This window comes from Schistocerca cancellata, chromosome 2 (genome assembly GCF_023864275.1).
Source record: "Schistocerca cancellata isolate TAMUIC-IGC-003103 chromosome 2, iqSchCanc2.1, whole genome shotgun sequence".
Taxonomy (NCBI): Eukaryota; Metazoa; Arthropoda; class Insecta; order Orthoptera; family Acrididae; genus Schistocerca; species Schistocerca cancellata.
In genome coordinates this window covers 380,226,604-380,253,867 of record NC_064627.1, presented here as the reverse complement: position 1 = coordinate 380,253,867, position 27,264 = coordinate 380,226,604, and the positions used below count along the sequence as shown (strand labels likewise).

Here is a 27,264-nt window from a genome sequence, read left to right as displayed (position 1 = left end):
ATTTCTGGAAGGTTTTCAAAATTTCCTATGTTTGCACAACCAGCAGCACTGTCTGTCCAGGAATTCAGTTATGTTCTGGCTGTATATTTGTGTTCATAATAAACATAGTGGTACACTTCATTGACGACCGTGTTTTTGGATTTGGTAATACTGAGAATGGTCAGTTACCATCCACTTTGTGACAACTAGCTTTCTGCACAATAGTGCAATACACTTCCATCAATAAATTACAATTTTAATGTGCAGGAAAACAGAAATGGCCACTACTTAAATAATAAACCTTGGAAGAAGATTAACTGCAAATAGTAATTTCATTCCACTTCATTATTAAAGCAAAAATTCATGAAAGGCATGCAATGATGACAAGATAATGCTGTTCGTGTACTGGAGGAATATTTTACAACAGCATACAAGCAAAAAAATCTTTGTAATTTTGTCCATGTAGCCGAGTTTTCTTTTTGTTTGTACTACCTTTCCTCCTGTATATAATACATTTTCATTGTAAAATAATATGAATCAATAATGGAAACATTAGGATGGATGGTAAAAAAGAGGAAATGTAACTCTTATATACAGAATAATGAGATAAGAAGCGGTCTCTCTCTCTCTCTCTCTCTCTCTCTCTCTCTCTCTCACACACACACACACACACACACACACACGAGGGAGGGGGAGGGGGAGAGGGAGAGATCTAAGTGGATATACTATAGTAGAAGGGTGAAATGAATAGTGGTATCAGTTTTATGTAGAAATGTTCGTAGACGTAAAAAGTGTATATATGTAAGCATCTTGCATGTGGCAACAAACTGGAAGTTTAATTCTTCAGGCTTTTCCAGCAATCTTTTGACATTTTGAGAAAAACTGGAGATTATTTTTTGATATTCAAAATTTTAATAACATTCTACATAAAAAAACAAAGTACAAAATCATTTCAGATTTGCATTTGAATACAGTAACAAAAGTTAATAACAACAGGGTCAGAAGAATGCTGTAAGAACACATTACACATAGTTTCAGTTATTTGTCATTCTTGGCTAACATGCCAATTTCACAGCCTCCTTATTGTGAATACTGTTAACAGCACACTTCCTTACAGTTACATTACTTTTTAGCCATAATCCTCTGCCACTTTAGTTTATGCAATTCACTTGTTAAAACAGTAAATCTTACAGACAACTTAACTTCAGAATATAAGCCACAGCACTGTTGTAATGGTGTAGTTTCTGATGGGAGCTTACAAGAAATTCACATGAACAAACTGTAGTATTCTGTTATGAACTCCATTTACGTTTAACAAACAACAGTTGAAAAGCTGACTGCATGCAGTGTCTGAATTTAAAATAATTATAACTGTTCCATACTAAGTCACTTAAAAAAATAGTAACAACAGCAACAATAATAAGCAACAGTTCTTATTTCCAACATTACAAACATTTCCACTGTAAAAAGAGTAGCCTATTTGTAACATGATTCAACACATTGTTTCAGCTGAGTGTTTATGTATGCATATCTGGAATGCCTAAAACTTAATTAAAGTGAGTCGGTTTCGTGAACAAACAGCACAGACACCAGTGCATACGTACAGGGCTACTATAAATAATTCATTTGCTTTAAAAGTTCTATATTTTCCAAAATATTACATTTACAGTCATGACTGATGCTCAAGTAGAACTGTAAACTCGCCAAGTTGCATTGTACCCAATAGTTGATGTTATGAGTGCAATGCCTTGACAAAACGGTGACAAAGCAAGAGGATGAACATTTTGCCTTCAAGGTGATATTCAGCAATGGAGCAACCTTGCATTTATATGGAAATGTTAATCGCCACAATATGTGACTGTGGGGCACTGAAAATCCTCATGAAACTGTGGTAAATGAAACAGATTTACCGAATGTTAATATTTTCTGTGCAGTGTTGCAGATGAAGCTGTATAGGGTTTATAGTTCTATTAATGCATCAATCATATTTGTACATGTAATACTTTGGAAAATAAAGAGCTATGAAAATGAATGAATCATTTGTAGTAGCCCTGTACTAACAATCCAGAGAAATCTTCTCTTTGATATAATTAATGATTGTAAACTATGTGTACAAGTGCACAGCCCATATCTTGAACACAAAATTACAGCAATATTGTCCTCATATTATTTACCTGAACACATTTTTAACAACACAATTCTTTGATTACTCACAGCCCACTTTTTCCTGCCATCTACCCATGTGGTGCTTACTAATCTTTAGTAACCAAAACCAAATGCTAGTCAGTTAGAATGTATTTTACGAAGCATGACAGATTGACTGAAACCAACTGTAGCTAAAAGTTAACAACATTTTTCTGAAGATATGGGGGGGGGGGGGGGCAGTTCTTGACATGAGTGTTGGTTTGAAAGTAAATTATATTGTCTTTTTAGCCATATCCTACAGCTCCACTCTTAAAAATACAACAGTATGTTGATACTTCTTTTACTAAATGTACCGAAGTAAACTGTTCTCCAAAGAGAAACTAGGACTTGTAATTTTTTGCTTATTCTGTTAGTTCTGCCCTAATATTTTATTTTTCTTTGGCAAGGTCTCCTTGTATTTACATACTTATGGTATGTGTTAATTGTTATATACTGTTTTTCTTTCCCATCTCTCTTTCTCTTTATTACTCTAGTCAATGCCACCATCTTTTTTTACAAAAAGCTTTTGTACTGACAATTAGGTCTACTATACAGAGAAGCTGCCATTCAAAAGATCTTATAGCAAAAACATGTTGAATTATGAGCACCTTTTGTATTTACGTACCAACAAAGATTCTTAATTTTAAGCATTTACAATAAGATCATTCAAACAATATTTTTACATTTAATTTTCATAACTTTATTTGAGAAAATATTGGACACAGATTGAGTATTAATCAGTTAATTTTCATTTGTGGTTAACATAAATAATTGCTTCATTAAAAACTCTCTTCATGTTTTGCTGTGAACTAAACTTTATATCTATTGGTTGCAGGGAACCGTCGCATGAGACAAGGCATTTTCTTCTTCTCTGAGTGTGAATGTGTGCTTGACAACATGTATGTGCTCTCACATGTGGATGAGCATGCACACTCCCATGTGTTAATGCATGTGCATGTAATAGGATCATTAGGATGATTTAACTTCGTGAGAAACTATACCAAGACAAAGTGCATGCGCATTTGCACATCTGCTTTAGAGCACATACACATGCATGTTCCCACATGTGTGCATGCTCCTACGTGTGAATGCATGTATGCTCCCATGCACACTGCAGCACACAAGCACATTCTCTCTCTCTCTCTCTCTCTCTCTCTCTCTCTCTCTCTCTCTCTCCCCTCCCCCCTGCCTCCAGTTCTTTAAAGTAAAGCTGACAGAATAGCAATGAGCATTTCATATAAAAAAATTCAGTTGTAAACTCTAGCTACTAACTTGAACAATCAGATATGGCATGACCTGAATAAAGGAATACAAGTCTTCAGTTTCCTTTCACAAATAGGAGTAAACTACATTGCAAACTGCTTGTAACTTTGATTATAAATAATAGTCTTCAAGAATGTAAGTGTCTCCAGACTATAAACCCTAAACTGCAACAGCATTTAATATTTTTATAACCTCTTAATCTTGTTAATTGATTTTTCTTTTTGAGTAATTAATGTAAAAGAAAAGAAAAATGATCATGTACTGTTAGTTTCATTTGTCCCATGTGTTGGTTCACTAGACATTACCGTCTATGTCAGCTTTACAAAATAAAAAAAATTAAAATGTTTATATTTCTGAAACCTCTTATCTACATACCACAATAGCAACTGTACTCCATCTGCACTACATATATCATTCTTCTTAGACATGTAGAAAACATAATCTTATTTAAAAGCTACAGCATTTTTCCAAAAAACTTATGTTTTCAGCATGTGGAAGGAGAATGATGCAAGTAGTTTGGTGGGAGGAGAACTGGTCAGGCGAAACCTATTCACCCCAACAAAACTGAATATTCAGAGGCTGAAAGGCTAAGAGAGAAATGAGACTCTAAAAAAGCAGTATGGAGAAGGTCACATTACTACATTTATTCAATGAAATACAATTGGAAGTCACTATCAAAGGATAGTATCTAACAGTTTTCCTGAAGATATTCCACATGAGTATGATGTGATGACTGCTAAAATTGCTGAAATGCATCTCACTCATCTGGCGAGTCGGAGGGTTACGACGACTAACGCAAGGACACTAATATGGAGTTGGTGGGTGAAGGGTTTCACTTGCTGATGAGTCTTTCTGATTTAGTTACTTTATTTGGGACAAACTAACTCAACAATCAAATCTGTGAATTTCTACACGAAACTTGTAAATCAAACAGGGAGACAGAACAAAGAACCAGAAAGGTGCGCATACAACACGTTTTTCCCCAAATATTATTAAATGTGGTTATCAGAGCATTGAAAAATTGACCAGACAGATGTATTCAAACTTGACATTTTGTTTTTCCTGTTCATCTGGGAACTGACTGATGTGTGGCAGCTGTCTATTTCCAAAAGCAGGCATTCCTGTATTATGACAGTATGGGAGAAGAGAATGAGTCAAGTCCATTAACTAAATGGAATTACTTGTACCAAGAAGCTGCACAGAGATCAACTGAACCACTTAGTGAAGACATATGGGAGATCTGGTGTGTGAAGCATATCCCAATGCAAAGCAACAAAAGTGACTGTGGTGTTGTTATCTGCAAGTATGTAGACTGCATTACACATAATGTTAAGCTGGAGTTCTCCCAGAGTGACATGCCAGAAATAAAAGAGATGATGGAAGAAAAACAAAGCTGGAAAAAAAAGGTGGTACACCACTTACTATGAAATTCAAGAGAATGATCAGAAATTCCCAAAGTCTCCCCCTACAGCTGCCTGTAATTAATTATTTTCCATATAAGTGTGTAAGTATTTTGAGTGTGTGTAATGCAAACACAGTGAGCAAGATTATGTGACCAATGAACATAATGGAAACATCAGCAACATAGATTCTTAACAGTAAAAGTCTTGATCAATAAAGGACTTACAACATATAATATAATAGTTTTTAAGTCTGAACAGGCTGAATACCCTCACAGACAATTACTGTACAAACTATAGTGAATGATGACAGTAGGATGCACTAGCAGTTTAGCATTTGCTTTCAAGAACAAAATTCTGGTTCTCAACATCTGTGTCACATTACATAGTGAAATAAATGTTTCTTAGCATCAAAATTTAAAATATACTTGATTGTTTCTGGTTTTGCACAACATATTCTAAGAATACAGTATATAAATTAAAACTGCAAATCATTAATTCAACTACAATATCACAAAACATGACAAATTACGCACAACAGGAAGACTTTTTGATTGGTGTAAGAGCACCTGTCAGTGAAATCTAAAATGTCTTAACAATTTAAAAGTCATGATGCTTTTCCAAAGCAAATATTTTGCATCATAGAGTTAACTGAAGACTGTCACCTACAATAAAATAGTATTATAAATATCAGTAGATCCAGGTATGACTTCTCACTTCTTAATTAAAAGAAAATCTGGTCAATTATATGAGATTGAATGATTATATATGTATATTAAATGTGATGTGAAGTTTGGAGTTATTTCAGTCTATGAACCATTACACTGTGTTACAAAATCTATCACAGATAATGGCATCTTTACATCTACTTCTCGATACTTTATCTTCCAGACAGAACAATACATGAGTATAAAATATATTTCTGTTAGACAATTATGGGAAGACTTATAATACTGTGAAACTTACAAAGGCAAGAACAATCTGATACCACACATACTTAAAACAAGCAGGAGAGAATCTCTCTCTCTCTCTCTCTCTCTCTCTCTCTCTCTCTCTCTCTCTCTCTCTCTCTCACACACACACACACACTCACTCACACTCACTCACTCACTCACTCACGTATCAATGCATGCTCGTGTGTACGCACGCACATGTGGGCACAACCGCACGTGCGTGTACACGTACACACGTACACACACACACACACACACACACACACACACACACACACACACACACACTAATTCCACAATAAATATTATACAATAAATCAACAATGCAATAAGTAAGATCAGCAATGCAAATCACAAAATTCCTGCATCTTAAATTATTTTTCTGTGCATTTTCCCTTCAAGTGCAACAAAAAACTACTTTGTTATTTGCTTTATCTGTGGTAAGCCTGCCACAACTGTTGTCTGCTACAGATTTAGTATTTCTAATAACTAGAAAATACATGTATAATTTGTGGCACTAATTGTGTGTGGAATGATGAAATTAAATATTACGAACATAAACTATTTGAGAGAAAAACATATGATAAATATTATTAACTATCAATATATCATCTCTGTTTACTTCAGGAGAATGTGATGTGTTACAACTCAGCTGTGCTGCACAGTAGTGCCTGTGAAAAGTTCACACCACACCGGGCAATGTTCTGTGGCACAGCCACCCCACAGCCATCCTTTAGGAATAGCGAGATGTGACAGACCTTGCCTCACAATACCCCAAACACCTGGAAATAAAATGTTTGTTGCCAACACTTATTACTTTCTGATATCACTGCAGACCAAGCCACATGAACCAAGTTACCCAATAAAACATAAAATAAGTAGTAATGAAAGATATTCCTTATAAGAAAGAGAAAGGCTGATAGTATTTGATTAAAATGTAAGGATTGAATTTCTGGAGCCTTTCACATAACGCAAATATTTAGGGGCAACACATTCACTTTGTCACAGCATATAAAGCATTGTTTGTATCTGAATTTTTCTAGTGAGAGGTTACTTCCACAGCTGATTATCAGAGACATTTAGTCTCATCAAAGTGGTGTCCATTCTAAGCCAGTGATTTCCAATATGTTCATTAAGCATTTTTTGCAATAAGTTTGTCTGAATGACAGAGCTGCATAATAAATATAGTTAGAGTTGAAACAACTACGAGGGTGGTTTGAGAAGTTCTCGGAACAGAATAGAAAAAAAGTACTTACATCACTGAAGCTCTTTTTATTTTTCAATGTAGTCTCCTTGTAGATTAATGCAGTTGGTCCAATTATGTTCCATTGTTTTGATTCCATTACAAAAATGAGTTTCCTCCAGGCCTACAAAACAGTTGTCAATTCCAGCTCTCAGTTCTTCATTTCAAGTGAATCTTTGTCCACCAAGAAAAATTTTCAGTTTTAGGAAGAGATGGAAGTCTGACAGAGCCATATCTGCTGAATAAGGTGGGCGTGGCAACAATTCATACCTTAGTTCATGTAATTTTGCCATGGCGATGGCACGTGTGCGGGCGCGCGTTGCGAGTTGCGGCCCCCATCTTGCAGATAAGTTTTTCATTTCTAATTCTTCAGTTAAAATGTGATATACCCTTTCAGATGACATCTGGCAAACATGTACAATTCCACACACTTTCAATCGGCGATCCTCCATGACCATTTTGTGCACTTTTGCAATGCTTTCTGGAGTAGTGATACATCTCTGCTGACCACTACACAGATCATCGTCTAAGTTCTCCCAACCAAATTTAAATTCATTTGTCCACTTGTTAACAGTTGAATATGAGGAAGCAGAGTCCCCCAATGTATTCTGAAAATCGGCATGAATGTCCTTAGCTTTCATACCTTTCTTTATGAAGTACTTAATCACTGCTCGAATCGCGATTTTTTCCATCTTCGCAAATCACTACATGGTAATAACAACAACAGAGCCATGTCACAGCCACAGCTCTCTCCACAAGAGCACTGACGTGGCAACAGTCCAAGCAATATAATATGAACAACTCGTCGTGCTAGTGCTGATTTCTCATGGTGATTCTGAGAACTTTTAAAACCACCTCGTAATACCAGAACAAAATACAACAACTTAGAAGAAGCCATGGCTATTGAAGAACACTCATTTACAGGATGGAACAATAACAATGTGGCAATATGGTCAGAACAGATTGCTACTCACCACATAGAGGAGACAGTGAGTTGCAGATAGGCACAATGCAACAGAACACTAGAAATATTTTCACCTTTCAGGAGAATGCCTTCAGAAGTAGATCTCTCACACATGCAAACAGTAACAACGACCAAACCCCCCCCCCCCCCCCCACACACACACACGGCCACTGCCAAGGGGCACTAAGACTGACTGCGACTGCATCTGGTGTTCGTTGCAATCCAGCTGTGGTCTGTAGTTGGGGTGTGGAAGAGGTGTTGGTTGGGAATGGGGATGGACGGCAAGTTATAGGGAGGGAAGATGCAGGTCCTGCCTGTCTGCATGTGCAGGGACAGGGTAGGGCAGTTAGGTGCAGCATTGGGACACTGTGCTGGGAAATGGGGGCGGGGGGGGGGGGGGGCGCTGCAGAGAAGTAGAGAGGAGGTAATCATTTGTAGGTGCACTGAGGGATATTGTTTGTGTGTGTGTGTGTGTGTGTGTGTGTGTGTGTGTGTGTGTGTGTGTGTGTGTGCGCGCGCGCGCTGGAGTGGGAGCAGGGGAAGACGCGCGTGTGTGTGTGTGTGTGTGTGTGTGTGTGTGTGTGTGTGTGTGTGTGTGTGTGTGTGTGTATGTGTGTATGTGTGTGTGTGTGTGTGTGTGTGTGTGTACTGGAGTGGGAGCAGGGGAAGAGACATGTGGGAGAAGGATGGGCACTGTTGAATGCAGCCAGAGGGGTTACAGGAATGAAGGATGTGTTGTAGAGAGAGTTCCCATCTGCACAATTCGAAAACACTGAGCTGGTGTTGGTGGGAAGAATCCAGATGACACAGGCTGTGAAGCAGTCACTAAAATGAGGCACACCATGTTCAGCACCATGTTCAACAACTGGGTGCTCCAGCTATCTCTTGGCCATATTTTGGCAGTGGCCATTCATGCAGACAGACAGCTTGTTACTCGCCATGCGCAAATACACTGCAGGATAGTTGTTGCAGCCAAGTTTACACACACATCAAAAAAATTTTTGCATCACCCTGGTTCCCAGAACTCCTGAAGATAGACGTTGACTGTGAATATTGTATCACAGACACAGTCGCTTTGACTGTTCAGAGACGTCACTAAACAGGCCTAAATATGAAAACAACCATGCATGAGCAGTGCCTATTAGACAGAGGGGGTCCAACAGCCAATCAGCTCCAGTCATTCAACCTGGAAGGAGGTACACAGCTCATGTTGTCTGTAGTTCAACCATGCCTAGATGGTCAATACCGCAGTTTGATCGCGTCCGCATTGTTACTTTGTGCCAGGAAGGGCTCTCAACAAGGAAAGTGTCCAGGCATCTCACAGTGAACCGAAGCAATGTTGATCAGACATGGAGGAGATGCAGAGAGACAGGAACAGTCGATGACATGCCTCGCTCAGGCCACTCAAGAGCTGCTACTGCAGTGGATGACCGCTACCTTAGTATTATGGCTCAGAGGAACCCTGACTGCAATGCCACCATGTTAAATAATGCCTTTCATGCAGCCACAGGACATTATGTTACAACTCAAACTATGCGCAATAGGCTGCACGATGCTCAATTCACTCCCGACGTCCATGGTAAGGTCCATCTTTGCAACCACGACACCATGCAGTGCGGTACAGATAGGCCCAACAACATGCCAAATGGACCGCTTAGGACTGACATCTCATTCTCTTCACTGATGAGTGTCGCATTTGGCTTCAACCAGACAATCGTCAGAGACGTGTTTGGAGGCAACCCGGTCAAGGTGAGCACCTTACACACACTGTCCAGCGAGTGAAGCAAGGTGGAGGTTCCCTGCTGTTTTGGAGTGGCATTATTTGGGGCCGACCTTCGCCACTGGTGGTCATGGAAGGTGCCATAATTGCTGTACGATACGTGAATGCCATCCTCTGACTGATAGGGTATCCATGTTGGCAGCATATTGGCGAGGCATTTGTCTTCATGGACGACAATTCGCGCTCTCATCGTGCACATCTTGTGAATGACTTCCTTCAGGATAACGACATCGCCTCGACTAGAGTGGCCAGCCTATTCTCCAGACATGAACCCTATTGAACATGCCTGGGATAGATTGAAAAGGGCTGTTTATGGATGACGTGACCCGCCAACTGCACTGAGGGATCTACACTAAATCGCCATTGAGGAGTGGGACAATCAGGACCAACAGTGTCTTGATGAACTTGTGGCAAATACAGGCATGCATCAATGCAAGAGGATGTGCTACTTGGTGTTAGAGGTACCAGTGTGTACAGCAATCTGGACTACCATCTCTGAAGGTGTCGCTATATGGTGGTACAATATGAAATGTGTGGTTTTCATGAGCAATAAAAAGGGCAGAAATGATGTTTATGTTGATATCTATTCCAATTTTCTTTACAGGTTCCGGAACTCTCAGAACTGAGATGATGCAAAACTTTTTGTGATGTGTGTAGATCACATGGCTACTTTCACAGGTGGCCCAGTCTTTGACGGGGTAGAAGATGCCAGTGACAACTGGAGTAAGTGATAGTGGGAGGATGTATGAGACAGGCCTTCTATATGGGTGTATTGCAGGAATATGAGGCAAGGGGTGGGGAGCAGGGGTGTAGTAGTGACAGACAAGGATAGTGCACAGGGTGGGTGCATGGGTGGGTCATGGGATAACACTGTGAGAGGGGTGGGGGAGATAGTGGGGAGGATATTTCTCCTTTTGGGGCAGGATGAGAAACAGTCGAAATAGTGATATTTAGTGTTCTATCTATTATACCAAGGGTGGTTTACTGCAAGGCAGAGATGCTAACCTGATGGGTGGACATTGGGAACATTAAATGCTGTGCCAGTGATTGCCAAGTCTCTACCTGTAACTGAGGTGGTGCCACGAGAAACCACCCCTTCCCCACTTATCAATGTTAATGCCCGATGGTGCAGAGCTGTGAGTAGAATAAATTTTGCTTGTGTGGAACAGCCAAGAGGAGCTATGTAAGTGCGTAGTTTTCTTGTTACTATCAATGATATGTAATGTGGATGCATTTTGTGTACTGAGCAGTTAATTGTACTTTCATTTTCAGGGACTTAATATTATTTTTGTTGTGTATTTCCTTTGAAAAATTTTCATTCTTTCTCTCATACAAATTATACTGTAGGGAAATTTGCTAGCCTTAAATGAATTTTGCTTGCTTTCCTTGTCTTATTGACATCAAAATGATTAAAATTGTAATTATATTTCTTGTGACAGGCTGCACTGCAGGTATACTCACATATGTATGTGAATTCTACTAACATGGATTGTATTTTCATGTCTTTCTGTATCTCTTGCTTAATTTATATGGTATGACATCGTGATCATTTACCAACTAGATCTACTTTCATGGGACCAGGTATCTGACCCCTCCATCCCCACCACTGGAGGGACTATATTTTCTTGTTTTTCAATTGTCTTTGAGAATTGGTATGCAAGCATAGTGTGTTATTGTTGCCCACCCTGACACTATATCAATAGCTGACTCTCTGGATAGGGTGGAGTGTGGTACAATTATTAAAGAGATTTGTGTGTGATCTCGGCAATGAATGCCATTGTAGTGTTGGAGATGTGGCCTGCAAAAAAGGAACACTGCTTTATTTTGGCAAAAAGTGGTCAAAGCACTCACCACAGAAGTTGTGTGTTTTACAGCAGTGTAAGTATCAGTGATTTATAATAAACGGTGTAATTTCCTCATCTGTGTCTCATGTCATATAGGGCAACAATAAGCTGTGTCACAATGGTTATGAAACCAACAGTCATGGTGATCATTCTAACAGAGAGAGACGTATGTGGCTGGAAATTTACATGTGGAGATACTTTTGTTTGCACATCATGCCGAGAGGTCAACAGGCAGCAGTGCCACATAATGGTAATGCAAGCACTTGTAAAAATCAGTAATAGCATCATTAGGATAATTTAACTTTAATTGCAAGGAACTAAGCGAACTACTAAAACTATCTGAACAGTGACTCTGTGCGACTGCAGTATTAGTAATCAAACAGGGTGACTAATCAGCATGATAATAAGTTCTGAGGGGGAAGTCTTTAACACCTCTGTGACAAAATCCAGCAAACTTACACATTCACTGGAAACCAATTTTTAGGCATGTGGCTTCAACATGATTTTAAATGGTAGACACACACAATTGCACATAAAGCAAGCTTTCACACTGTTCGAATTGTATACTTTGCCCAGCACCACAGCTTTCCACAGTACGAGATTATATTCTGCGGTAACACAACTGCTAGCTCAGTCATCATCAGGATCAAAAACAGAACTATAAAAGCAACGCAACATGCGCAACAGACAGATTCCTGCAGGCCCCTCTTTCGAAAGTCTTTCAACCTCTCACTCTCCTACATTTTTGTTCTAAAAACATGTCAGTGGTGGCATACTTTATTGTTTTCTTGGGAAAGCAGCTATTGAAGATCAATACAAACCCTTCTATAAATGTATAAAATTCAGAATTTACAACTGTCACATTATAAACATCCCTCCCATTATCTTTCTGTAAAGCTGCCTTGAAATTTTCTGATGTCCATCCATTAATTACTCTAATTGTTTTCCATGATATCACTACAACATAATCACACATTGCTATTGCTAAAATTTCAATGGTAAATTCTCTAGGCATTTATCTAGAAATTCCATCTTTCCAATTTAAAAATCTTTATCCGTTACCAAGATACACCCCAAAAACATAGTTTTTGGGTACCAAAACTGAGCTGCAGATTTCAAGACAGTTATTCACAACAAGTGGCTGTAACTTTTATGACCGATTCCTAAGGTCTTGATCTCTAACAGCCTGAAAAATTTTCTTTACATCCTTATCTGTTTCTGAGATATAGAGGTTTACAGTTACCCTATTTGCGCACGTAAAACACACATGTAAAAATTCGGTGTGAAACAAAAACCGTAGTTTATAGTATGTAGCATGGAGAAATATGCTGTGAAGTATCTCCATTATCATCAGAAGGGTTCTGGGAGCCCCCATGTGCACCACATGAAAAATTTTTGTGCACATAAAATCCAATCTGAAGAGTACAATTAGTTTTGCGTTTTAATTTCATGTAAGGAAACTACCATAAATTTGTGAGCCATAAAGTTCTTTTCATATGAGTGATATGCCCTGCTGCAGCAGAGAAAAGAAGGGAGCCAGCGGAAAAATGTTCCTATCAGAGCATAAAAAATGGTGAGTTGCTCCTGTTTAACATACTTTGACTAAAAACTGGGTTACCAGATGCCTCATTCTGCCTTCCTCAGCATCTTTAAAAAATTTCCAAAAATTTTGGCATGTAAACATATTCCCACTTTTTTTATGCTGAGAGAGGAGGAGACACTGGAAGTGGGAAGGAGACATAAAAGTAATAAATACTGTAAGATAGCAGACGGTGGTTGTATAGAATGAGCAAAGGAGGGATGCATTAGCAGTGGAACATAGGTGACAAAAACAAAACAGTGCTAGGAAAAGAGTGAGGGAGACAGTACCAGAGGAACAAAGAGAAGGAGAAAGTGGAAGTGGGTTAGAGCCGGTGATAATGAGAGACAGAGTCTGTGACAATGATAACAAGGAAGAAGGAGATAATGACAGTGAGAACAGAAAGCAGCAGTGGGAAGGAATGAATGAGAAAGCAACATTAGGAGAGAGCAACAGGGAGACAGTGACAGTGAGAGGAGACGACAGTAGTAGTAGTAGTAGTAGTAGTAGTAGTAGTACAAAATGAAGGAGACTGTGGCTGAGAGACAGGAGATAGTAGAGACACAAAGAGATGATGACAATGAGTTGGGCTGAGTGAGTGAGAATAAGGAAGTGAGAGTGGATGGGTATGAGTGGCTTACAGCAATGGACTAGTGGTTGTGAGAGAGATACAGTTAGGGGAGCTTGTGGGAGTGAGAGGTGAGTTGCATGTTAAAATGAGCAGGGATATGTTTTCATGATAAAATTTTTGGGAAAATTTTTAAAGGTGCTCAGGAAGGCAGAATAAGGCAGCCGGTGAACCACTTTTCTGTCAAAGTATTTTAATTAAACAGGAGCCTATTCACCTTTTCTTGTGCTCCAGTAGTAGTTCTGCTATGTAATGCTGCTGGGGAAATTAAAAAGATAACTGAGGTTATAGGCCTTATGTAACATTTTCAAACTGTTAATTAATTGCTTTTAAGCTCTCCACAGCCTATTTTTTCTGAGTGGAGTAATACTGATTCAAATATTCCAATGGACATTTGAATTGTCCCACTGGGAGTTTATATACTGTAACAATTATACATGGCCTTTCTGTTAACAGCAGTTCACAAGGAAATTACAGGTTTCCAATAGATTTGAGCTCAGTATTATTTTTAAATTACATGACAACTCCTCATTTTTATGTTTAACACAAAATATTTCTATATTTATTTGGCTGTTAGACAGACCTAGACCTAATGCATCAACTTCCTTAAGACATTCTAGATCATGTAAACAGAGAACTAGTTCATTAACTTTGTTTTTTAGTCCTCTAACATTCTGATGAATCACAGTATGCTCATTCACACTTGTTTCTTTTATGTGTGACACTTCATTCATCTGGACCACTTTTAAATCAGTTTGTACAAATTAAGTACTTAGACAAGAAGGCTTACATCTCACATATGTAATATAAAGAATTCCATTGCTTGTAATGGTACACCCTCCCCCTACACTTCTTGCTGTCACTTCAGATACCAATCTTTCCCCTTCCTGTTAAAAGTGTAGACCATGTCTTTTTTATCCTCCTCTTCCAATAGCTCATTTTTTAAAAATAGTTTCTACAGTAGATCCAACCAGCAATTTGTTTTTCTTATATATGTTTGTTAACATGTAAAATACAAGCAAAAAGCAACTGATCAGAGATGATATAATACCTCAGACTTTTAGAACAAGCATAAAATTCTCACAAAACCAAAAAGCAGTAGATTTCTGGGAGTAACTATCATACTGACACCACACTACTCACTACCACATGTAACTTGCTATTAATATGGAGGCCCAAAGATCCAGTATTAATAAATACCTTAGATTTTCCTTAAGTTTGATGGTCTGGAGTTGGAGGCATTTAGTCTCATGATGCAACTGATAAGCTAATTGATTAAATATGCATAAAAAACTGATATTCCAACCAATGAAATTGTGTCAAATGAAAAAATACCTGCAGCAGGCTAGGGGCCAGTACTTATTTCTTACTGCAAAAAATTTGCAGTTTTCCTTCACCCCCCCCCCCCCCCCTCTCTCTCTCTCTCTCTCTCTCTCTCTCTCTCTCTCTCTCTCTCTCTCTCTCTCTCTTTTTTGGAACACTAACTGTTTTGATCGAAACTGGAACTTTTATGAAATAATTTTCACTTAGTTCCCAAAAAATGGGGACATCATTAGTCTAAAAGATGAATGAGTGAGCACGGAGAAGGGAAAGACCATTACCTGTAAACAGTGATTGTGCATTTTTGTTCAGAAGGACGTTATCTGCATATTTTACAACTGGATTCTCATTAGCATTTGTAGAAATTGTGGTAGGAATTATCGTCCTATAATGTACTTTCAGACTATCATCCATCTCTGTGGAGAGAATAAAGAAATCCAATTAAATCACATAACAAAACAATCTTTTTTTGTAACTTAACATGACTTGGTGACTCAAACTTCTTATGCACTACAGAATTTTTATGGCAGTAAAAATATGGGATGGATTATTACAATGTTTCAAATCTGAATTAGTAATCTACAGGTTCTAGTTAAACACTATGAACTAAGACACTAAGAACTTACATAATTCAATTTACTTCCAGAGGAGTTAAATATCTTCATAAATATTTTAACATTTCTTTTTATCATAGTCTGACATGGTAGCCAATATATTTTGTTTCATAATGTAAGGTTTCATGAAAGGAATCTCGCATGTATTCCTGAAATTTAGGTTCCATCCATGAGACAACAAAGATGTTTATGATCTGACTGTTTTATTTATTTATGACTCCTGTGACACATTTAAGGCATCAGTGTCACAAAATGGTCATAGAATGAAATAAAAAATCAAAATGAGAAAATACAGCGAGACGCGCACAGCTGACTTACTGACAATTCAAAAACTTACAATAGCTTTCCAGGCAAACTATCATTTTTTATATATATATATATATATATATATATATATATATATATATATATATATATATATATATATATCTCACACACACACACACACACACACACACACACACACACACACACACACACATATACACACACACACTTTCACTCACTAAATCCTGAGGAGGGAGGGATAAGGAAAGTGATGAGTGGTAGGTCTTTCTTCTTAATAAAAAATGAAAGAAACTGAAAGAGACGAGAAAAGTGACCCCACTGGGTGCAGGTTTGGGTGTAGGAGTCATGTAGTCAGAAACTAGCGAAGCATGCCTTGTGGTTGCTAATGGGAGGTTAGCAATTAATAACTACTCAGTTATGACAATCATGCCATTAGAGAATAGTATTTTCACCAACGATGATTTGTGCCTTGTCACAGCTGAGATACCTTGTCAATAAGGTGAAACTGCTATTTAAACATCAACAACTGATTCAATTCAGCCACTCTCTGACATGCTTCTATCTGACAGAGCTACAAAATTGACAGCTTTTTTTACCATATGAAGTAACTCTGTTTTTTCTGCAACTTCTGACTGTAAAAAATATAAATTTAGGAAACCTAATAAGAAATTTCCATCTATATACCTCACTATAACACACTAGAGATTAAAATGCTTTTTAATAAAAAAAGAAACGAACTGAACAAGAAGAGAAACTCAAAACTGTGTCAGATGAAATCACCGATACCAAATGCCCTAAACTAGTAATTTCTTTTAAAAAGAAGAGAGCAATGTGCCATTTGCTGGCACAGATGATGGTATGGACCTAAAACACTACATTATTTATAGTGAAAAAAGGAAATCTGAATTATTGTTCCCACAAATTATGTGCAAGCAATACCATGTTCACTAACCAGAATGAAATTCAAGTCAAATGCCATCCATGGAAATGTAGTTATCATGATTTTTTGATTGGCTTTTGAGTGTGTTTTGAATGGCAGTAATTTACACTACTGGCCATTAAAATTGCTACACCATGAAGATGACATGCTACAGACACAAAATTTAATCGAGAGGAAGATGATGGTGTGATATGCAAATGATTAGCTTTTCAGAGCATTCACACAAGGTTGGCACTGGTGGCGACACATACAACGTGCTGACATGAGGAAAGTTTCCAACCGATTTCTCATACACAAACAGCAGCTGACCAGCGTTGCCTGGTGAAACGTCGTTGTGATGCCTCGTGTAAGGAGGAGAAATTCGTACCATCATGTTTCCGACTTTGATAAAGGTCGGATTGTAGCCTATCGCGATTGCGGTTTATCATATCGCGACACTGCTGCTCACGTTGGTCGAGATCCAATGACTGTTAGCAGAAAATGGAATCGGTGGGTTCAGGAGGGTAATACGGAATGCTGTGCTGGATCCCAATGCCCTCGTATCACTAGCAGTCGAGATGGCAGGCATCTTATCCACATGGCTGTAACAGATCGTGCAGCCACATCTCGATCCCCGAGTCAACACAGATGGGGACGTTTGCAAGACAACCACCATCTGCACAAACAGTTCAGTTCAACGATGTTTGCAGGAACATGGACTATCAGCTTGGAGACCATGGCTGCAGTTACCCTTGATGTTTCATCACAGACAGGAGCGCCTGCAATGGTGTACTCAACGATGAACCTGGGTACACAAATGGCAAAACATCATTTTTTCGGATGAATCCAGGTTCTGTTTACAGCATCATGATGGTCACATCCGTGTTTGGCGACATCACAGTGAACGCACATTGGAGAGTGTATTCGTTATTTCCATACTGGCTTATCACCTGGCGTGATGGTATGGGGTGCCATTGGTTACACGTCTCGGTCACCTCTTGTTCGCATTGATGGCACTTTGAAAAGTGGATGTTACATTTCAGATGTGTTACGACCCTTGGCTCTACCCTTCATTCGATCCCTGTGAAACCCTACATTTCAGCAGGATAATGCAATACCATGTGTTGCAGGTCCTGTAAAGCCTTCCTGGATACAGAAAATGTTTGACTGTTGCCCTAGCCAGCACATTCTCCAGATCTCTCACCAATTGAAAATGTCCGGTCAATGGTGGAGCAACTGGCTCATCACAATACGCTAGTCACTACTCTTGATGAACTGTGGTATCGTGTTGAAGCTGCATGGGCAGCTGTACCTGTACACGCCATCCAAGCTGTTTGACTCAATGCCCAGGCGTATCAAGGCTATTATTACGGCCAGAGGTGGTGGTTCTGGGTACTGATTTCTCAGGATCTACGCACCCAAATTGCGTGAAAATGTAATCATATGTCAGTTCTAGTATAATATATTTGTCCAATGAACACCCGTTTATCATCTGCATTTCTTCTTGATGTAGCAATTTTAATGGCCAGTAGTGTAATAGTAGTAAAAGTGAAGTAATGAAACTGTTTCTAGGAGGGCAATATTGTTGCTACAGAATCAAATTTTTATTTCCTTAACTTGGGAAGTCACTATATTTATTGTGATACATTTTTTAAATCATCAAAACTTAGCAAAGCCATAAAACAAATAAAACTTGTAGTTGAAATAAACCTCTGTCATAGTTTGTCATCGTCCCTGACTCAGTTTGTCACCTTACCTGAATGTTGTGGTATGATGGTGAAAATGATTTTTTTAAAATATAATTTTATACTTGACAGTCACAAGGAGATTATCACTGGGTTACAGCCCCCAGCAACAAATAATAAGAACAGGATAAATATCCAGTTTTTATCTGGCCATCTCAAATGACTTTCTCCATTGTTAAAGCGCTGGATATAACAGACCATTAATATAAAACTGTTTGTGTTTGTGATTGTTTCAAGAACACATTTGTCACACTGATTTCATTAAACTACATGTAACATATTACAAACAGGAACAGGAGCTTTATTTATTCATTCTGTTCCGTGTCGATCTTCTGTACAGTACGAGGATCACTTTTGTAATTAATTACAAATGACTAGCAGATCGCACCATTGAGATGTAACTTTACTATTGTTTTAAAATCTGTCACTTGTTACTGTTAAAACAGTAGCAGTGTTTATTCTGAGCATTTATAGAACTGGTGTTGTGAAAGAACTGTAAATTTTACATGAAGTTTTGTTGGATAATAAATCATCCAAAGAAAAGATTCTTCACAATTAGTTTGCAGAATTTCATAATGGTCATGCTTGCAACAATTATGAATTTTGTGAAGGTCAATCAATATTGATTGTTGTTCCAAAATATGTTGATGCTATGCGTTACATAATTGAAGAGGGATGGCAAGTGAGTTACCAGGAGACTGAGGCATATTTAGGCATACTGAAGGCTGCATGCAGCCTCCTGGATTTTGGTTTATGCATGAACGTTTAACTGTGAAAATCTCTTCCCAATGGATTTCATACAAATTGACCAAAGCTCAAAAAGAAGCTAGTTTCGATATTTTTGTAAAGAAATGCATGAAAATTCAACTGAGGAAATGCAAAATCTGTATACAAAATTGTAACAGCAGAAAAAATTTTGAAATATGAGTCTGAAATCAAGCAACAGTCAATTCTTTGGGTGTTCCAAGGTGAACTGAAACCTACAAAAGTAATACATTCACAAAGCACTCTCATGACATGAATACTTGTTTCTTTGCTTGCATTGGACATGTCACTTTATAGGATCAAAGAACAGGAAACCAGTAACACAACTGAAAACATCACATAATTCACCACCACCACCACCACCACCACCACCATCATCCTGTTTCACAGAATGACGTTATTAGAAAGCTCAGCAAATTTTTCAGCACGGCTTGTGTGTCTATCAAACACTATACAGTGAGCACAACAAAATTAGTTACCTTTGTTTTTCTTAAGGCCAGTGAAATCTCCTAATATTATTAGTAACTCATCTTCTTGGAAGTTATCATGTGTCATCTGCTCTATACTGGAGAAGGAATCTTCATTGCTGTCTTTTACATACATATTAAGTAATGATACTACAGTATCGGTAACCTGAAACAGTATGAGAAAGATATGCATTGTTAGCTCTTAAATTAAAGTTCAAAAATAGTAAGATTTTTCTTTAAAATAAGGGAGCTTAGGCATGCAAAAGTCCATGACTTTAACACCTTCCAATTGGAACTGAAAAATTAATTTGGCACCACATGTAAGCTTAATCTCTCATTGTGTAACTGTGTGAATGTCAGGAAGTTCCTCATCTGTGGAGTTACAGGGCATCATGAAGTTTTCACCAAAATACTAGGCATCTCATGGGAGTGTGTTGGTTTCATTATCAACAATATCCTAGATATAAGGAAACTTTCCGCATAGTCAGTGCCAAAATGTTTGAATAGTGAACGGAAGAAAGCCCCAGATGTGACATCCAGAGTTGTGGTAGCTAATTTTGGAAACTTATGGTTAGGTTGTTGACTTAGGATTAACATTTGCTATCTTGAAATAAAGGAACCATCAAAGGAAAGGCACTACAGTGGGACTCCGTGACCAGAAAGTTCTACATCCAGAAATCAATCAAACAAGTCACGGCACCCATTTCCTGACACGAGGATGTTGTTCTCTGCTGGTGGGCTATCTTTCTCGGCTTTCTAGTATAACAGGAGAGTATTACACCAGCCTCCTCAACTATTCACCATGGAAAATTCATCCAAGGGGTGATTTTGTGGTGAGACAATGTGCCCTTGTAAATGTCCCTAGTTGTAGATGCCAAATTAAAGGCCTTACGTTTCCAGCTGATTGACCATCTCTCTCATTTAACTGACATGGCCCCTTTGGACCACCATCTATTTCCTAACCTGAAGAAACATCTCATGGGTCACCATTTAGACACCAATGAACATGTCAAACAAGCTGCTGAGAGCTCATTTGACTATGTATCACATATTTTTCTTACTTAATGGACTAGAAAATATGCATCAATGATTTAAGAAGAGGTAGGGGTGCAATATGTTAAATAAATGTGTACTGTCAAAACTCTGACACTATTCTTTTTGTGCAAAGCCAAGAACTATTCAAAATCCCCCTCCCCCACACTCTCAGATTTTTCTCAGAATTTTTAAATAACTACTGACTCAGAAACATCAAACAGCCACAGAGTGAAACACAAACAATTAAAGGTAGGTGAAGATTAATTTCATTTATACATTTTTGTCCTTAATTTTTAAATACAATTAGAGAGAAATTGAAGACATGATACATAATGTACCATAAAGAAATCTAAATATGACATTTGTTCACTGAAAGGTAGAGAGATACACGTGCTGAAAGACTATGAATAGTACAGGGACCTATTTGGAATTATCATATATATGAGGCAGTAACTCACAAATCTGAATCACTAGAAAAAAAACATTTTGGCCAACAGAAGTAGAAAGAAACATCTGATGAGAAAAATGTGTTTTTTTATGCAGAGGTTTGAGTGACTTTTAGTCATTACAACATTTGTAAATTTTATTTCCTGTATTTCTTTCTCTCCAAATAAAGGATTAATACTGCTGGAAGATTTACATGTGTATACTAATTTGTCGGTTTGTCAGTCCTGCTCTATTTTTTCCTGTTTTGAACAACTGTAAGTAGATTTTCTTCTTCTATCTCAGATGATGATGATGACGACAATGTTTGATTTGTGGGGTGCTCAATCGTGCGGTTATCAGCACCCGTACAAATTCCCAACCTTCGCTCAGTCCAATCTCGCCACTTACATAAATTATGATGAAATGATGACAACACAAACATCCAGTCATCACGAGGCAGGTAGGATGATGATGATGACGATGGTGATATCAAAAGTAGATTCTTCAGAATATAGCAAAAAACCATAGAACAACAAGAGAACACCAGCAGTGAGAAATTGTCAGAGAGAAAAGGGAAGAACCGGGCATGTGTCAAAGAAAAGGTAGATTCAAGGCAAAGGAGGTAAAGTAAGATCAGTAATTACAAATAATTATGAAGAAAATAATGACAGTAGTAGTAGTAAATAATACCAACAATTAAATAATAAAGTATTCACAGGACAGACAACTGTACATTTGATTCACAGTGACAGCTACTCTCAGTGACTGACTTGCAGTGGCTTGAATATCTTCATTTACTGAGGCAGTTCAATACCCCATCTCTTGCAAAATTTACAAGGTCTCTCTGTTTCCCACATCGTCATTAGGTTGGCATGCACTACATTGACACTTCGGCTCATATCAAGTTCACCAGTACACTCCAGTACAGCCACTTTAACAGTTGGCCATGAACACACTATGTTGGCGACACTTATCATCTTGTTGAGCATGTTATGAAATATAAAAGCAAGAATCTCGAGTTTGATCATTTGGAGACTACTATTATCCACAACCATCACTTCAAAAACTTCATAGGTTTTATTTATGCTAGTTTTTTCCTTATCCCCTTCCATAGCCTTCCCTCACACAGCTTTTCTATTAACATTCAACAATCCATATACACTCCTGGAAATTGAAATAAGAACACCGTGAATTCATTGTCCCAGGAAGGGGAAACTTTATTGACACATTCCTGGGGTCAGATACATCACATGATCACACTGACAGAACCACAGGCACATAGACACAGGCAACAGAGCATGCACAATGTCGGCACTAGTACAGTGTATATCCACCTTTCGCAGCAATGCAGGCTGCTATTCTCCCATGGAGACGATCGTAGAGATGCTGGATGTAGTCCTGTGGAATGGCTTGCCATGCCATTTCCACCTGGCGCCTCAGTTGGACCAGCGTTCGTGCTGGACGTGCAGACCGTGTGAGACGACGCTTCATCCAGTCCCAAACATGCTCAATGGGGGACAGATCCGGAGATCTTGCTGGCCAGGGTAGTTGACTTACACCTTCTAGAGCACGTTGGGTGGCACGGGATACATGCGGACGTGCATTGTCCTGTTGGAACAGCAAGTTCCCTTGCCGGTCTAGGAATGGTAGAACGATGGGTTCGATGACGGTTTGGATGTACCGTGCACTATTCAGTGTCCCCTCGACGATCACCAGTGGCGTACGGCCAGTGTAGGAGATCGCTCCCCACACCATGATGCCGGGTGTTGGCCCTGTGTGCCTCGGTCGTATGCAGTCCTGATTGTGGCACTCACCTGCATGGCAGCCAAACACGCATACGACCATCATTGGCACCAAGGCAGAAGCGACTCTCATCGCTGAAGACGACACGTCTCCATTCGTCCCTCCATTCACGCCTGTCGCGACACCACTGGAGGCGGGCTGCACGATGTTGGGGCGTGAGCGGAAGACGGCCTAAGGTGTGCGGGACCGTAGCCCAGCTTCATGGAGACGGTTGCGAATGGTCCTCGCCGATACCCCAGGAGCAACAGTGTCCCTAATTTGCTGGGAAGTGGCGGTGCGGTCCCCTACGGCACTGCGTAGGATCCTACGGTCTTGGCGTGCATCCGTGCGTCGCTGCGGTCCGGTCCCAGGTCGACGGGCACGTGCACCTTCCGCCGACCACTGGCGACAACATCGATGTACTGTGGAGACCTCACGCCCCACGTGTTGAGCAATTCGGCGGTACGTCCACCCGGCCTCCCGCATGCCCACTATACGCCCTCGCTCAAAGTCCGTCAACTGCACATACGGTTAACGTCCACGCTGTCGCGGCATGCTACCAGTGTTAAAGACTGCGATGGAGCTCCGTATGCCACGGCAAACTGGCTGACACCGACGGCGGCGGTGCACAAATGCTGCGCAGCTAGCGCCATTCGATGGCCAACACCGCGGTTCCTGGTGTGTCCGCTGTGCCGTGTGTGTGATCATTGCTTGTACAGCCCTCTCGCAGTGTCCGGAGCAAGTATGATGGGTCTGACACACCGGTGTCAATGTGTTCTTTTTTCCATTTCCAGGAGTGTATTAAGTCTCCCCCCCCCCCCCATACAGCATTAGCTTGCCTTACCAATACTTGTATTATAGTAATTATTATATTATCCCCTTCTCTGACCCTCCTGCAAAGCCACAGACTGCATGGACTGTAATTAAGAAAGTGTCATGATAATCTCTCCATTGGGGAAACTTCATTGAACTGTTCTTCCTCATCCACTCTACAGCTCTGATCTTGTAACTTCTAATTTCTATCTCTTTGGCTAACTGGAGTGGACACACTGCAGAAAGCAATACATAGATGATGATGAAGTTACTGATCCAGTAAGACAATAGTTCCGGCGTTGACCAGTAGTGGCACCATGCACGCATACAGGCCATCACACTGAGTAGACATTACATTGAAAAATAGGGTTTAATTGCCAAAAGAGTGGGGAATAATATGGTGTGCAGTAATCTTGAATATAACCAACCTGCTTTCAGAAGAAAGTGTCCTCCTTTTGGATCTCCAGGAGGAGACTACTAAGGGGAGAGTGACTATGAGCAGAAGACTGAATAACCACCAAAGGGGAAACATTCTGTGTGACAGAACACGGAGTGTCTGAAGTCTGAATGACGTAGGAAAGCTAGAAAATCTGGATAGGGAAATGCAAAAGCTCAGTATGAACATATTGGAGACCTTGAAGTGAAATGGAAAGAAGATAAGAATTTCTAGTCAGATCAGTATATGGCCATATCAACAGCAGCAGAAAATGGTTTAATGAGAGCAGGAAGTATCATGAATAGAATGGTGTGGCAGACAGAAAATTATTGTGAATAGTTCAGTAATATGATTATTCTGATCATAATCAAAAGCAAATCTATGTCAACAACATATGTTCAGATATACATAATTATGTCACAAGTACAAAATGAAGAGACAGAAAGTATGTGGACACTGGAAGGAAGATGATACTCTAAAAATAATGGGGTAATGGAATGATGTAATAGGGAAAGGAATAGAAGACAGAGTTACAGCAGAATATGGGTTTGGTAGCAGGAATGAAAGGGTAGGTAACATAATACGGTTCTGCAGTAAACATTAGCTGGTAATAGCAAAAACACTGCCCAAAACTAATGGTCTAAGGACATGGGAAGAATCCAGATGGATTATATCATGGTGACACAAAGATTTTGAAATCAGATTTTGAATTGTTATGAGTATCTAGTACACAATTTAGTAATGTTGAAGAGTACACTGAAGTTTACAAGAATCATCTGGAAAGATCAATGTGGAAAGAAGTGGGATACAATACTGAGAAACGGTGATGTGTGTTTTATGAGGTACATTCAATAAGTAATGCAACACTTATTTTCTTTGGGAGATGTTGGAGTATTCCCACTTCAGCACCTATAGTTTCATGAAGTTCCGATATGTGGTGGAACTATACATAGCCTTCAAAATGGTGTCTGTAACAGGGGTGAGTTCCAAGCAGACTTGTCTGAATTTCTTTTAGTGGAAAACCAGAGCATCACAGATACGCACTTGCAGAATGTATACAGAGACTTGGAAGTGAAAAACAGCACAATGAGTCATTGTGTGAGGCATCTGTCATCATCACAACAAGGCTGCGCAAACCCATCCAATCTCCCATGTGCCAGCTGGCCACACACAGTTGTGACTCTTGTGATGTTGGAATGTGTGGACACGTCATTTGATGTGATTGACAAATCACGATCAAACATCTCGCTCCACAACTGGATGTGTCTGCTAGTAGTGCTGATACACTCATCCAAAATTTGCGGCACTTAAAAGTGTGTGCCCCCTGGGTTCCTTGCTGCCTAACAGAAGACTACAAAGAACAATCAAGGACCATCTGTGCAGAATTTCTTGTGTGTTGTGACGATGATCATGCCAATTTTTTGTAGTACGTCGTCACAGGTGATGAAACTTGAGTTTATCATTTTGAACCAGAATGGAAATGGCAATCTATGGTGTGTGGCACGACACTGCCTCTTCTCCAAAGAAAAAGTTCAAAGTTGCACCCTAAGCTAGTAATGCGCTCAGAAGGGGTTATTCTGTTTGATGTCCTCCCTCATGGTGCAACAATCAACCCTGAAATTTAGTCTTCTACCATCAGGAAATTGAAGGAATGATTTTAGCATGTTGTTGCCACAAAAATGCAAATTAACTACTTCTTTGCCATCAGAATGCAATGCCTCACACAAGTTTGTGCACCTGAGAGGACCTCATAAAACTTCATTGAACTGTTCTTCCTCGTCCACTATACAGCTCTAATCTTTTAACTTCTAATTTCTAACTGTTCAGCCCACTGAAGGACGCACTCTGCAGAAAGCCCACTGAAGGACGCACTCTGCAGAAAGCAATACATAGATGATGAGAAGTCACTGATGCTGCAAGACAATAGTTCTGACGTTGGACCAGTACTGGTACCATGCACGCATACAGGCCCTCCCAATAAGGTGGCATACGGCCATCACACTGAATAGACATTACATTAAAAATAGGGTTTAGTTGCCAAAAGAGTGGGGAACAATATGGTGTATAGTAATCCTGAATAAAAACAACCTGCTTTCAGAAAAAAGTGTTGCATTACCTATTAAACGCCCAATCGCCCCTTATAAGTTCTCTACGACTGTACATATGACAATGGTGAACACCACAGTAGATGGTTCAGTTAAAGAGGAAAGGACATCTCTAACAAAAAGGGCAATCACAGAAGATGAACAGACAAATATATGTGCAAGGAAAGTAACTGAAAAGAAGCCTTGAAAACAGAATGAATGTTTCAGTTGACAGACAAAAGAAGAAAGCACAAAACCACTCAGGAGAAAAGTCAGTTAGGAATGAAATAAATATGAAGTGTAGGGAAGCTGAAGCAAAATTGTACAGGAAAAAGTGAAGAAATTAAAAAAGGAATGGTCATTGGAGGGATAGATCCTGCATGTAGAAAAGTCATGACACCTTTAGTGAAATTAAAAGCAAAGGTGCCAACATTATGAATGAAAGAGCAACTCCACTTAAAAACAGAGGAAAGAGCAGATAAGTGGAAAGAGTACACTGAAGGCCCCTACAGGGGTGAAGAATTGCTTTTGGTATTTCTAAAATCATTGAGTCACTTGGAAACAAACTGACTATTCAAGTTTGTAGAATCTGCGGGATTAAAGATATACCATCAGACTTTTGGAAAAATATCATCCACAAAATTCTTAAGACAGCAAGGGCATGTAAGTGCGTGAATCAATTCATAAATCCAAGTTGCTGACAAGAACAATATACAGAAAATGTAAAATGAAAATTGAGGATCTGTCAGATGA

The 27,264-nt window shown here is 39.2% G+C and overlaps 1 protein-coding gene across 2 annotated transcripts in view; it reads right to left on the bottom strand.

Annotated features, from left to right (window-relative positions):
- Nucleotides 1-868: 868 nt before the first annotated feature.
- Nucleotides 869-27,264, bottom strand: part of LOC126161775 (endonuclease/exonuclease/phosphatase family domain-containing protein 1-like) — a 124,819-nt gene continuing 98,423 nt past the window's right edge. For both annotated transcript variants that reach the window (XM_049917844.1, XM_049917845.1), the window contains exons 11-13: nt 19,948-20,101; nt 15,419-15,553; nt 869-6,561 (exon numbers count right to left, since the gene is read on the bottom strand). In XM_049917844.1, the coding sequence (XP_049773801.1) occupies nt 6,428-6,561; nt 15,419-15,553; nt 19,948-20,101 (423 nt within the window). In that variant the 3' untranslated portion in view covers nt 869-6,427. The remainder of the gene's footprint in view (nt 6,562-15,418; nt 15,554-19,947; nt 20,102-27,264) is intronic.